Source organism: Poromitra crassiceps, assembly GCF_964638095.1.
Source record: "Poromitra crassiceps genome assembly, chromosome: 13".
In the NCBI taxonomy this organism is placed as follows: domain Eukaryota; kingdom Metazoa; phylum Chordata; class Actinopteri; order Beryciformes; family Melamphaidae; genus Poromitra; species Poromitra crassiceps.
The window spans coordinates 7,262,291-7,276,267 of NC_139644.1; the positions used below are offsets into that span (position 1 = coordinate 7,262,291).

At 43.8% G+C, this 13,977-nt stretch overlaps 1 protein-coding gene, 1 long non-coding RNA gene and 2 pseudogenes across 4 annotated transcripts in view; all 4 read left to right on the forward strand.

The window, feature by feature from the left end:
* LOC310787434 overlaps positions 1–13,977 on the forward strand; it is a 755,777-nt gene that overhangs the window by 267,064 nt on the left and 474,736 nt on the right. The window lies entirely within an intron of this gene.
* On the forward strand, positions 622–1,251 carry LOC310788279 (histone H1 pseudogene; annotated as a pseudogene). The gene has a single exon. The product of its transcript is annotated as a histone H1 pseudogene (transcript).
* Positions 5,084–5,497, forward strand: LOC310787941 (histone H3.2). The gene has a single exon (XM_083649385.1). It carries the CDS (start codon positions 5,085–5,087, stop codon positions 5,493–5,495), a length of 411 nt encoding a protein of 136 aa, XP_083505511.1. The 5' UTR covers position 5,084; the 3' UTR covers positions 5,496–5,497.
* Positions 9,958–10,332, forward strand: LOC310788716 (histone H2B pseudogene; annotated as a pseudogene). Its single transcript has one exon. The product of its transcript is annotated as a histone H2B pseudogene (transcript).

Below are 13,977 nucleotides of genomic sequence, written 5' to 3' on the forward strand. Positions count from 1 at the left end.
AACATAATTTCAGCTGCATTAATCATGACTGCAAGAGTGAGAAAGTTAGCGCCTCAGGAACCATCTCAATGTAACCCGCCATACTGTAACCGCCTGCCTCAGTGTGTTTAAGACACCGAAACATCTGACAATTAAAACTAAACTAATCACAGCACAACAGTACTTTGACTTGTATTCCCTCGCCAGACATCTCTGCTTACTGTAAAACTAGTGTTGTCTGGAATGTAAAACATATTAAACTATTTTATGAGTTGAAATGTGAGGAACTCCCACTGCGAGCTGAATATGTGACGGTGTATTGGAGAGGTTTGAAGCTTCCCTGAATAAAAATAAAGTTTCCTCCTTGCTAAAAATCGTCTTCATTCCGAAATGAAACAAGTTTTCTAACATGTCCAATAACATTTACACTACAAAAGTGCTTCTATATGTGTATTTTATCCCTAAAATGTGGAAGAGAAAACACAAGTGTTGCCACATTTCAGCAGGACTGAGAGAGGCTGTGTGTGTTGAGTCTACACGGTCCTCATGCTGTGTATAAATCCCGCCTCTTGCTCTGCATGGACAGACAGTCCAGTCAGACTCTGTAGATCTTTGTGAAGCACAACAGACTAGACAAGAAGAATGGCAGAAGTCGCTCCAGCTGCACCCGCCGCTGCTGCCCCGGCTAAAGCGGCCAAAGCAGCCAAGAAGAAGGCGGTGGTGAAGCCGAAGAAGGCCGGCCCCAGCGTCGGTGAGCTCATCCTCAAAGCTGTGTCCGCCTCCAAGGAGCGGAGCGGCGTGTCTCTGACCGCCGTCAAGAAGAGCCTGGCTGCCGGAGGCTACGACGTGGAGAAGAATAATGCCCGCGTCAAGATCGCCATCAAGAAGCTGGTGGAAAAAGGCGCTCTGCTGCAGGTTAAGGGCACCGGAGCGTCCGGCTCCTTCAAGGTCCCCAAGGCTGAAAAGGTGAAGAAGCCCGCTGCTAAGAAAGCCGCTCCTAAAGCCAAGAAGCCCGCTGCCAAGAAACCAGCAAAGAGCCCCAAGAAGAAGGCTGCAGCTAAGAAGCCAGTAGCCGCCAAGAAATCCCCCAAGAAGGCTAAGAAGCCCGCTGCAGCGCCCAAGAAAGCAGCTAAGAGCCCAGCCAAGAGTCCCAAGAAGGCCCCGAGTCCCAAGAAGGTGGTCAAGAAGCCCGCTGCTCCTGTCAAGAAAGCTCCAGCAAAGAAGGCTGCCAAGCCTAAAGCAGCTAAGAAAGCCGCCCCCAAGAAGAAGTAAACTTACAGCTTTACTTCTCCCCAAAAAGGCTCTTTTAAGAGCCACCCACAACCTTTTTAAAGAGCATCCCTATTCTTATTTGATGAATAATTATTTGGGTAACGCTTTAGAATACAGCCCGCAAATAAGCATGTAGTTAGAGTATAACAACGGGGTTTAGGGCTGTAGTTATAGTCTAACTACGGGGTTTAAGGAGTGAATTATAAGATCTGTACTTATAGTCTAACTACGGGGTTCAAGGAGTGTAGTTATAGTATAACAACGGGGTTTAAGGAGTGTAGCTGTGGTATAACAATGGGGTTTAAGGAGTGTAGTTATGGTATAACAACGGGGTTTAAGGAGTGTAGTTGGAGTATAACAACGGGGTTTAAGGAGTTTAGTTAGAGTAAAACAACAGGGTTTAAGGAGTGTAGTTATAGTCTAACTACGGGGTTTAAGGAGTGAAAACATACTTTAACTAGAGGGTAACAAGATCTGTACTTATAGTCTAACTACGGGGTTGCGGGCTGTATTATGAAGCAGGGGACAAATGTTTCTACTATAGGCTAATTACGGGGTACCACACTGTACTTACAGGGTAACTATGGGGTTTAAGGAGTGTAGTTAGAGTATAACAACAGGGTTTAAGGAGTGTAGTTAGAGTATAACAACGGGGTTTAAGGAGTGTAGTTAGAGTATAACAACAGGGTTTAAGGAGTGTAGTTAGAGTATAACAACGGGGTTTAAGGAGTGTAGTTATAGTCTAACAATGGGGTTTAAGGAGTGTAGTTAGAGTATAACAACAGGGTTTAAGGAGTGTAGTTAGAGTATAACAACAGCGTTTAAAAAGTCTAGTTAGAGTATAACAACGGGGTTTAAGGAGTGTAGTTAGAGTATAACAACAGGGTTTAAGGAGTGTAGTTAGAGTATAACAACGGGGTTTAAGGAGTGTAGTTAGACTATAACTACACTCCTTAAACCCCGTAGTTAGACTATAAGTACAGATCTTATAATTCACTCCTTAAACCCCGTAGTTAGACTATAACTACAGCCCTAAACCCCGTTGTTATACTCTAACTACATGCTTATTTGCGGGCTGTATTCTAAAGCGTTACCATTATTAATTATTAAGGTCCACATCATGAAAACGCACAACTGCATTGTGTCTAATAATTAGACAATATCTATAGAGGAGTGATGCAACATGACTTGTTTGTATACGTTTTAAAACCATGTAGATGTTGATACTTTGTTGTATCGTGTGATGAGTGAAGTCAAGGTCTTGTTTGATCCTTTCTGGACTCATGATACGTTTGACTCCAGTCTTTTCAGATGCTGCTAAATCATTCAATATGGATATATGTTTTTTTATATACATGACGTTGTACATAGGACACATTCATAACAACAGTAATGCAAACATAATCGTTATCATCATCAATCACAATACTAGGCCTTAATTTGCACTTTGCAGCTTTTTTGGTTTCCTCTACTTTTCCCTTATTCTAATCCACACAGATCCATCTACATAAACTAACCACGAATAGACATGGCTATGGATACTATGTTATTTAGGAAAAAGCAAGAATGTGGCACAAGGAAGCTCAGCTGCAGGCCAAAAGTGAATCAGAAAAGAGAAAAAAGGAGCTTCTTTTAGACTTTAGATTTTAATTACGAAGTAAAGTACATGTCTACTGCAATATTTAAAAAAATGTAGCCTACATCTTCAAGAATAGACAAGGGCACAAAACGCAATGCGTTTCAACCTCTCTGGTCCTGAGAGGTTGAAACGCATTGCGTTTTGTGCCCTTGTCTATTCTTGAAGATGTAACTAGTGCTGTTATTCATACATTATTTTAATTAATTATTTTTAATTAATTATTTTTTTTAATCAGAAATGCATTTAATTTTCATCACCATCTAATTGACATTTGGATAATGTATTAATAATAATATAATAATAATAATAATAACTTTATTTATAGAGCACCTTTCACAGACCGAAATCACAAAGTGCTTTACAAAGCAAAAGAGAATACAGAGAATACAATATTAGAAATGAGAATAAAAATAGAGGTCACTGAACTTAGTGTTCAGGACAGTAAACAATACTGCATATATACTACACAATACAAATGGACCACGTTGTTAAAGATACATCATTCAATAAAACATCAACAATCAACAATCAATTGATGCAGGGCAAGACCCGCATCAATCTTTGAAAACCTCTCTAAAAAGGTGAGTCTTTAGGAGACGTTTAAAGGACTCCACAGAACCAGCCGATCTAAGGGGCGGAGGCAGGCTGTTCCACAGTTTAGGGGCCATGGCCTCAAAGGCTCGGTCGCCACGGGTCTTGAGGCGTGTCCGAGGAACCTGAAGCAGGTTTAGATCATTGGATCTGAGGGAACGAGCAGAAGTAAGGGGGTGAAGTAGGTCAGAGATGTAAACAGGTGCCTGAGAGTGTAGTGCTTTGTAGGTGAGGGTGATGATTTTGAACTGAAATCTATAGGCAACAGGTAACCAGTGAAGTGACTTGAGTACCGGGGTGATGTGACAACTCCTGTTTGACCTGGTGAACAAGCGCGCGGCAGCATTTTGAATGGCCTGCACGCGGCGCAGAGCGGATTTACTGAGCAGTGGGAAAAGAGCATTGCAGTAATCTAATCGTGACGATATAAAGGCGTGAATCAACATTTCCATCTCAGGAAGAGAGAGTGTAGATCGAAGTTTGCCAATATTTTGTAGGTGGAAAAAGCATTTTTTAGAGAGATGTTTTATATGGACGTCGAGTGAAAGAGAGTGGTCAAAAAAGACCCCTAAGTTACGTAGGCTAGGGCGGACGGCAGAGGAGAGAGGGCCAATCCTATTTTTTATCGTGGATGTGACACTATCCGGAGCGATGATATATTGTTATATTGTTATATTGCATATAACGTAAAGGAATGTTATTGACTAAAAATCCATACAGTAAGTTAGGCCTCCAGCTGTTTCAAACACAGCAGTCTCACGTAGACAGTAGCCTAAGTAGTAAAGGCCTAACCAGGGACAGGGGTTGCAAATTGGCCTCGGCTAGAAACGCTTGTATGCATGACATCTGTTTTGTAGGTCATATGAAATAATGTCCAATGCATTTGTTCCTGTTCAATAAACGAATAAATACATACATAAATAAATACATAAACATAAAAACCTGTCCACCATCTCTCCAGAGAGATGTCGTGATCTCTCCATATACAGACAGACATGCACCGAGTTTCGCTGCTGTATCTTGTTGTTGGCTCATTTTTGGCAGTTTGTAAGTTAAAAAATACGAAAATTACAGTAGTTTTTTTCCATTGTTCTCAGGTGGGACAAGGCCAAAAATGATCACTATAAGCAAATCATTTAAACTCCGCTTGTGTGTGTGTGTGTATGTGTGTGCGTGTGTGTGTGTGTGTGTGTGTGTGTGTGTGTGTGTGTGTGTGTGTGTGTGTGTGTGTGTGTGTGTGTGTGTGTGTGTGTGTGTGTGTGTGTGTGTGTGTGTGTGTGTGTGTGTGTGTGTGTGTGTGTGTGTGTGTGTGTGTGTGTGTGTGTGTGTGTGTGTGTGTGTGTGTGTGTGTGTGTGTGTGTGTGTGTGTGTGTGTGTGTACATTATCCAGCTTTGTGCTTTGAATTATTGTTTAGTTTGAGTTTTCGGGAGCTTTCTTCCAGTTGGCTCTAGTTGATCTGTCACGCCTCTGCTCACGCCTCCCCTCAGGCAGGCCAATCAGCGTGTAGCAGCGCTCCGGCGTTGCCTTTATAAAGCCGACACTCTTCCAGCAGACATTATTTCCTGACTTTTCTCGTCAAGAAGGAAGAGTTGAAATTGAAGCATGGCCAGAACCAAGCAGACCGCCCGTAAATCCACCGGAGGAAAGGCTCCCAGGAAGCAGCTCGCCACCAAGGCTGCCCGTAAGAGCGCCCCGGCCACCGGCGGCGTCAAGAAGCCTCACCGTTACAGGCCCGGTACCGTGGCGCTCAGAGAGATCCGTCGCTACCAGAAATCCACCGAGCTGCTGATCCGCAAGCTGCCCTTCCAGCGCCTGGTCAGAGAGATCGCTCAGGACTTCAAGACCGACCTGCGTTTCCAGAGCTCTGCTGTCATGGCTCTGCAGGAGGCCAGCGAGGCTTACCTGGTCGGCCTGTTTGAGGACACCAACCTGTGCGCCATCCACGCCAAGAGGGTCACCATCATGCCCAAAGACATCCAGCTGGCCCGCCGCATCCGCGGAGAGCGCGCTTAAACTCCCTCGGGACATCCATCAACACAACGGCTCTTTTAAGAGCCACCTCAATAATCACTATAAGAGTTTATTCCACTTGTCTGTAGACATCTTAACAACTGTACATGAAATGAACCTTCTAAATTACACCAATGCGATGAGTGTATTCCCTTTGTTAACTGCATCTAACACGGAATATGAATGTGCTTTTAGAGGCCTCCGTTGCGCCTCCAGCTTTTGATTGATTCTAGTCTACTTAAAAATTAAGTACTCGTACATTGCCGTTGCATTCAAAACACAATCACGCATTTTATACATGTATTGCTCTCATTTTTCTCTTTGAAGAAAAAAAACAATAGAAAATTAAAAATTAAAGGGTTAAAATTAAGATGCAGGAGCGGTTCACAATAATAACAAAGTTATTATATATAGACAGAGACAAGTCCAAGATAAGGGTTGGCTGTTAACTTATTAGACATCTAGGTTGTAGTAATATTCCCATTTTTCCCAATATCTATCCCCCTTCTCTTTTTGGAGTCGGAGAGAGAAGGTCATCTTTTCCATTGAGCTGACAGTTAACTGTATTGATAAAGAGGGCAATGGTGGGGGGATTCTTCTGTAGCCAGCATTTGGTAATTGATTTCTTGCTTGCTGCTAGTCCATCAGGGAGGATTCCTTTTTAAATATACTTTATTCAATTATTCAGGGTTTACAAACATTTACAATACACTTTATTTTTTATAAACAGTAGAAAGAAATAGTTGTCAAAAATAAGAAGTCTGTTAGAAGGTGAGCAGGTGCCAGGGTGTGGGTCTCTTTGTTCTAATGTCCAGTGTTCTTTGTCTTTTCAGTTCCGTTATGATTTGTTTATAGACCACTTCACCTGGGATGACGGCTTGGTGGATAACTATGGCACACCTCGTCTTCCACAATTTGGCCACGACCACACAAACAACTGTCCAGAAAAAGTCCTGGTGTGGCCCTGGCATTGTTTCATTAAAGACACCATACATCACAACATTATAATTCACAGTAACATTAAAACCAATACCAACCATTTTCCCCCAAACATATTTAGTTTAGATCGCTCGCATTTTATGAGCAGATGTTCTATAGGCTCATCCTCCTTGCAGTCATCCATAGGACACTCTTTGGTTTTAACAAAGCAGCTCCACTTGACAACTGAGACCAGCCACATGATGTCTCTCTTGTTTTCTGAGAGACTCTTGCTAAATATATTTTTAATACAGACCTGAGAGCTTGTTTCATCTAAATGTTTGTAGGGGAAAACACCACCATACAAGTCATTACACAATTTTACATATATATATTTGCTGGACATTTCATTCCAAGCAATATTCATGTGTGCAAACTTGTTCACAAAGTCACCATACAAAAGCTTATAATATGGAACTGAGCTCCTTGCTCGTCCTATTTTTTTGGTCCAGCTCAGAGCCTCACCTATCCATATGGCCTTTCGCTCTATGGCTGATGCAACGTTCTTACAGAAGGCGATGTTTACTTTTAACCCCAGATCAACAGCCCCAAGGCCTCCCTCCTTTTTACTCTTATAGAGTAGCTCCCTTTTTGTGACCTCCCTGGTGGTTCCCCATATAAAGTTCACTATAGTTTTAGAAAGTTTCTTTAAAGCAGCTACGAGCAACTTTTTCTATTGTTATTAAACAGTATAATTACAATATTGATGCATCACATCTTACCTATAATAGTAGCTGAGACCCAATCCGTGTGAATTGGAGATTGCTCCCTTGGATGATTATTAAGTCTGTGTCTGTCTAAACTCGCATCAACAGGGGGCTCTCTCTCTCTCTCTTCTTACTGCCAGCCCGGCTACCCGGAAGTGAAACGCGGAAGTGAAACGCGGAAGTGAAACGCGGAAGTGAAACGCAGCTGCCTGCCTCGCCATTTGCGCTGCCTAGCAACACAACATAAACAATGTGAACACCACGCATACTCTCGCGAACATCTCTCGTTATATTCTAACAGGTTTTTTGGAAGTTATTTTGTGGTTATGGCCGAAGTGGCTGCTGCAAACCGTTTCATTTCACTTCCTGATCTTCCCTGGCCACAGACAGCCTACACTGGCCGATTCACTCGGGGCTCAAGCGAGACTACTCTGCGTTGGTCTCGTCGACTATTAGAGGTAAGATGTGATGCATTGATATAAAATTTATACTGTTTAATAACAATCGAAAAAGTTGCTCGTAGCTGCTTTAATGTCTGGGCTTTGGGGGGGGGGACAGATGCTAAAAACAATAATTTGGATAAAACAAACATTTTTATTATTAATCAGGGAGGATTCCGAGGTATAGACATGCAAAAGAAAAGTCCACCTTCAGGGCAAGGATCTCAGAAATGAATTTGTCCACTTCTTTCCAAAACGGTTGAATACATGGGCACAACCAAAAGAGATGTGCATGATCAGCCGACGTGGAGCCACTCCTCCAGCAAGAATGCTGAGACCCACTGAATTAGATTTCTGGTTGGGTGTAATAAAGAAACGTATAAGTGTCTTCCAACAGAAAGAAAAAAAGAAAAAAAATAATTGTGGAAGTGGATCGAGTTTCCCACGCTTGAAGCCATGCTTCCTCTTCTATTACCCTATTGGTTTCTTTTTCCCAGCGTTGCCTAATGTAATTTCAATCAGGAGAGGCCAGTTGGTAGGATTAGACAAACTTTATTTAGCAATCGGCATGCATGGCAAATGCTTTGGCGCTTGACTCCATTGGCCAGTGGCGCTGCTCTTGAGGCAGAGGAGGGCACCTGCATAGGCTAGGAGATCCCCCCCCCCCCCCGTGGGGGATCAGGAGTCAAGACTCGTTGGTGGCGGACTGGGGAGGTGGGTGGGGCAAAACAACGCTTCGGAGGACGGCTTCAAGGGAGATGGGCTGCCGTGAGCTGCTGCTGCTATGATCGGCCAGAGAGAGAGAGGTGACGTAGAACCCTTGCTATATATATGAGGATTAACTGACGTCATATTTGACGTCATAGCAGACGTTATGCTAGAACTTGATCATCGTCGGGATGATCGGATTATGCGTGAGTGGCCTTCTGCTTGAACTATGGTCTGGAGACCTCACTTCAATCAGGAGAGGCCAGTTGGTAGGATTAGACAAACTTTATTTAGCAATCGGCATGCATGGCAAATGCTTTGGCGCTTGACTCCATTGGCCAGTGGCGCTGCTCTTGAGGCAGAGGAGGGCACCTGCATAGGCTAGGAGATCCCCCAAAAGGAAGATCTGATTACCGGAGGTTAATTGAGATCTGCAGGCGCCAGTAGTTGATTGCACTTTTCCGGCCTTCAACCTTTTTAGCGACTTACAGCTATTTGCGGCTGGCGCTCCCAACTCGGTCGGGCACCTCGCGATAGCGCTTCCCAGCTTGGCCTACCTGGCCGCCTTGGCGCTTCGCGATTGTACTTTTCCGGCCTTCGACCTTTTTAGCGACTTACAGCTATTTGCGGCTGGCGCTCCCAACTCGGTCGGGCCTTGGTACGTGCTTTTCCTGCCTTCAACCTTTTTAGCGACTCACAGCTATTTGCGGCTGGCGCTCCCAACTCGGTCGGGCACCTCGCGATAGCGCTTCCCAGCTTAGCCTACCTGGCCGCCTTGGCGCTTCGCGATTGTACTTTTCCGGCCTTCGACCTTTTTTGCGACTTACAGCTATTGCGGCTGGCGCTCCCAACTCGGTCGGGCCTTCGATCTTGGTACATTAAAGCTTAGCTTGGCGCTTCCCGGCTTGGCCTACTTGGCTGCCTTGGCGCAACTACCCTGACTTTCTCCGACTCTATCCCCCCCGTAATTAGTTGAATTTAGATTAATTGAGATAAAACCCTATATAGTTTACCTATTATACCTCTATTGTTTTTAGCGTCATATGCATTGACAAATACCTGGGTTACTTCCGAGGGTACAACGGGGTCAGCCCCCCCCCCCCACCTCTTTTAAGAAGAAGTGACGGACCTGTAAATACTGTTAAATGCTAAACGTTTGAAATAGTGCTTTATTTTGAGAATTATTTTGTTCTGTTTTGCAAAACCAGAGGGTTTTACAAAAAAATGCAAAACAGAACAAAAAAATAGTCCTTTCTCTCGAAATGAAGAGGTTTAGAAAGCGGAAAATATAGAGCAAAGGTCCACAACAAACTTGTATTAGTTTGTGAAATGCACTTCATTCAGTTCACTCAGAAGAAAATAATATATTAATATATATTAATATAATTAATTAATATTAATATATATTGGAACAATAGTCAGAGTCCACGTGCGGGAAGTGAAAATACAAATCTGGAGCTCAACCAATCAGAGTAAACCTACAGGCAGCTGCCCGTGCATTCGAGTCGACAGTCACGCGCCGAAAGTCAACCAGTCACAGGCGGGGAACGGCATAATGCTATTTGCATCAGCTGCCTATAAATAGGGTGTTTCTGTTTAACTGACTTCATTCTCTGCTACTGAGAAGTCATCATGCCTGAAGCCGCGAAGTCCGCCCCCAAGAAGGGCTCCAAGAAAGCCGTGACCAAGACTGCCGCCAAGGGCGGCAAGAAGCGCAGAAAGAGCAGGAAGGAGAGCTACGCCATCTATGTGTACAAGGTGCTGAAGCAGGTCCATCCCGACACCGGCATCTCCTCCAAGGCCATGGGCATCATGAACTCCTTTGTCAACGACATCTTTGAGCGCATCGCCGGTGAGGCGTCTCGCCTGGCTCACTACAACAAGCGCCGCACCATCACTTCCAGGGAGATCCAGACCGCCGTGCGTCTCCTGCTTCCCGGTGAGCTGGCCAAGCACGCCGTGTCCGAGGGCACCAAGGCCGTCACCAAGTACACCAGCTCCAAGTAAACCGCTAGAGCTTCACCACCAACACAAAGGCCCTTTTAAGGGCCACACACTATTTCCACAAAGAGCTCCTATAGATACTCTAATTAGGGAAAAAGTTATCTGAATTTTGGTTGTTTGTAGTTCGTAGCCTGGTTTACACTCAAACACGATTGAGGACTTATATAGATTTCATGCACATCTGTTAGAGACATGTTATTTGAGTAATATGAACTAGTATGATAAAGCTGGTATGGTATGGTGTTTATTCTTAACCCCCGAGGGGAAACATGGTTTGCCACCAGAGCGAGTACAGATACAAACAAGAAACCGTAACATACAGCACAATAACAATAATACAGTAGAGAGAGAGAGAGCCTCACAATACAGAGCTAGCAGTGTTCATTAAAGAATTTTATAGAAGCAGGAACAAAAGATCTTCTAAATCGCTCAGTAGAGCACCGAGGCATCAAAAGCCTATTACTAAACGAACTGCGCAGGGCATTAAATACATTAAACAAAGGATGGCCTTCAAAAGAAAGAAATAGTTCAAGTTTTCTCCTTGTTCTCTTGGCTATAATCATCTCCAAGGAATCAGGGGGAAGGCCAATCACTGAGCCAGCCTTTTTAATCATTTTGTTTATCCTATTTCTGTCCATGACAGTGAGGCTGCCCCCCCAGCACAGCACAGCATAGAAAAGGACACTAGCTAGGATACCTTGGTAGAACACATGAAGAAGTGACCTGCTGATGTCGAACCATCTAAGCTTCCTCAAGTGGAAAAGTCGAGACTGGGCCTTCTTGAACACAGAATCTGTGTTCTTCTTCCAGTCCAGCTTACTGTCCAGGTGGACACCGAGATACTTATAGGACTGGACAATTTCTACCTCCAACCCTTTAATTATGACAGGGGAGACTTCTGCCTTCTTCCTCCCAAAATCAATAACTAGCTCTTTGGTCTTTTCAACATTGAGCAGTAAAAAATTGTCATCACACCAGGAAACAAATAAATCAATCTCCTTTTTATAGGCCCGATCGTCACCGTTGTTGATGAGACCAATAAGAGCAGTATCATCAGAGAATTTCTGCATATGACACATGGCCTCACTATGTCTGCAGTCCGCAGTATAAAGAATAAAGAAAAAAGGAGCTAAAACTGTTCCTTGAGGGGCTCCAGTTTTTGTCCAGATGATATCTGATACAGTGTCGTCCAGCCTAACAAACTGAGGTCGAGACACAAGATATTTCATGCACCAGGCGATGGTTGAATTATGCAATTTATATATAATCAGTTTATTTGCTAGAATGTGTGGCTGGATAGTGTTGAAGGCGCTCGAAGAATCAAAGAACATTTCCCTAACAGAGCTGGCAGATGATTCAAGGTGACTATACATACGATGTAACATCAAAATAAGCGCATCATCAACTCCTACACTCTTCCTGTATGCAAATTGCAAGGGGTCTAAATAAGGTGCCACCTGATCCCTGAGGTGGCCCAGCACAACCGTTTCAAAACACTTCATAATGTGGCATGTCAGAGCAATAGGTCTCAGGTTAGTGAGGCTATCACACACATTGTTCTTTTTAGGAATAGGGACAAGACATGATGTTAACCACATTACAGGAAAAGCAGATGAAGACAGAGACAGAGAGAAAAGAGCATGAAAAACATGGCACAACTGGTCAGCACAGACCTTGAGGGTGCGTGGATAGACACCATCAGGCCCAGGACCCTTGTTCACCTTGATGCGCTTAAACTCCTGACGAACCTCTTCAATAGAAATAACAATAGGGGGACAACAATCCTCAGGACTCTTGATTCAAGATTTTTATTTTATTATATATTTTTTATTTTTTTTATTGTCACTCCATGGTACAAGTATCACGTGTGAAATTCTTGTGCTGTGGACTCCGTTTACGACATAGTACAAATAGGCAACAAGCAATGAGCAATAGGCAATAAGAAATAGGCATCAATAAGCAATACTAAGCAGCAATAGGCAATGAGGCAGAATAGCGATAAGACAAGTCAGTGGCATATTCATTGCACATGTCATGTGCATACGTTAGACGTGTTCGGACATTTTAATTCGACGTATTTGACATACAGTGCAAATAGCATGTACCTTATTAAACATACAATTAAACATTAGGCATTGTGCATACGTTAGACGTGTTCAGACATTTTAAATTCGACGTAATTGACATACAGGTGCAAATAGCATGTACCTTGTTAGACATACAATTAAACATTAGGCATACATAATGGTAGCAGCTGCAGTACGGTACGGTACGACTACTACACTATTTGTGTATGTTAACACATTCACTGCCAGACGTTTTTTTTTTACTGTAGTTAGCTTCTGCCAGAGGGGTTTTTTGAGGATTCTGGCTCATCTTTCAAGACCTGAGGATTATTTTCTGCTAAGATTTTGTGAACACACAATATCTCAAAAGAACTAATAGAATGTGTGCTTTCTCTGTCTAAAAGAGTTAGTTTGTAGAGTTAGTAGTTATGTAAGCATTAGCAGTTGAATACAGCATGGTTTCAGCGTCAGAAAAATCATTCAGAGATAAACGGCTTTTTGTGAAATTCGATAGAACAGTCACTTTAACCATTCATTTTTGGCATCAGTAAGACGTCAGACATCTAAACAATAGTTTTGAACAGTAATTTCCTCCATAACAGCAGGAAACCCCCCTCTGCTTCCAACTCCTCCCTCCGTGGGCGTTCTTCTTGGCTGCAGCGGCCGTCACAAGCTTGTCACCAGTCTCACTGCTTTGCTGCTGCTGCTGCCTGTCTGCGCGGCCGCTGTTTGAGGAAGTCTGGATGGACTCGCTCGCTTCTTGGAGTTTTGGTTGAGAGCTTTGATGAAGCTTTTGCGATTCTGGTCATATTTATGCTGCGTGTTTCAAAGTGTGTTCCACCTGTAAGCTATTATGCAAATTTGCAATCCCGCATCGCCAGCAATCAGCGCGAAAACGAAAGCGTTTTCCCCCATCCATTTTCATGAGAATGGCTGCTTTTTGCTTGCCTTCCTCTAGTCAGGAGAGCACTGTCGCCACTTAGTGGGTCGGTGGAATGGGTTGTAAATGTTCGGTGGCTCCAATAATTATATAAGAGATGTAAAAGGGTTAGATGCACATCCCACGGTCAAAAAAAAAAATTTCATTTTTTTGACGGAGTAATACGTCAGTGGCAGTCAACCGTTGGATTTTTTTTGACGGAGTAATACGTCGTTGGCAGTGAACGTGTTAAGGAGTCTCGTGGCCTGCGGGAAGAAACTGTTCCTCAAGCGATTTGTGCGTGCTTTTGGAACCCTGTATCTCCTCCCTGAGGGTAGCAGGGAGAACAGGCTGTTGTGGGGATGGTTTGTGTCTTTGATGATCTTCAGGGACCTCCTGAGGCACCGCTGGTTATACAGTTCATGCAGTTCTGGCAACTCGTCTCCTGTTACGTGCTGGGCCGCGCGCCTCACCCTCCGTAGCGCCCTGCGGTCCATGGTGGTACAGTTCCCGTACCAGGCGGTGAAGCAGCCAGTCAGCAGGCTTTCAATGGTGCCTCTGTAGAAGTCCCTGAGGATTTCTTTCCTTAGCCCAAACTTCTTCAGGCGCCTGAGTCCGTGTATTCGCTGTTGGGCCTTTTTTGACAACAGTGGCGGTGTGGCC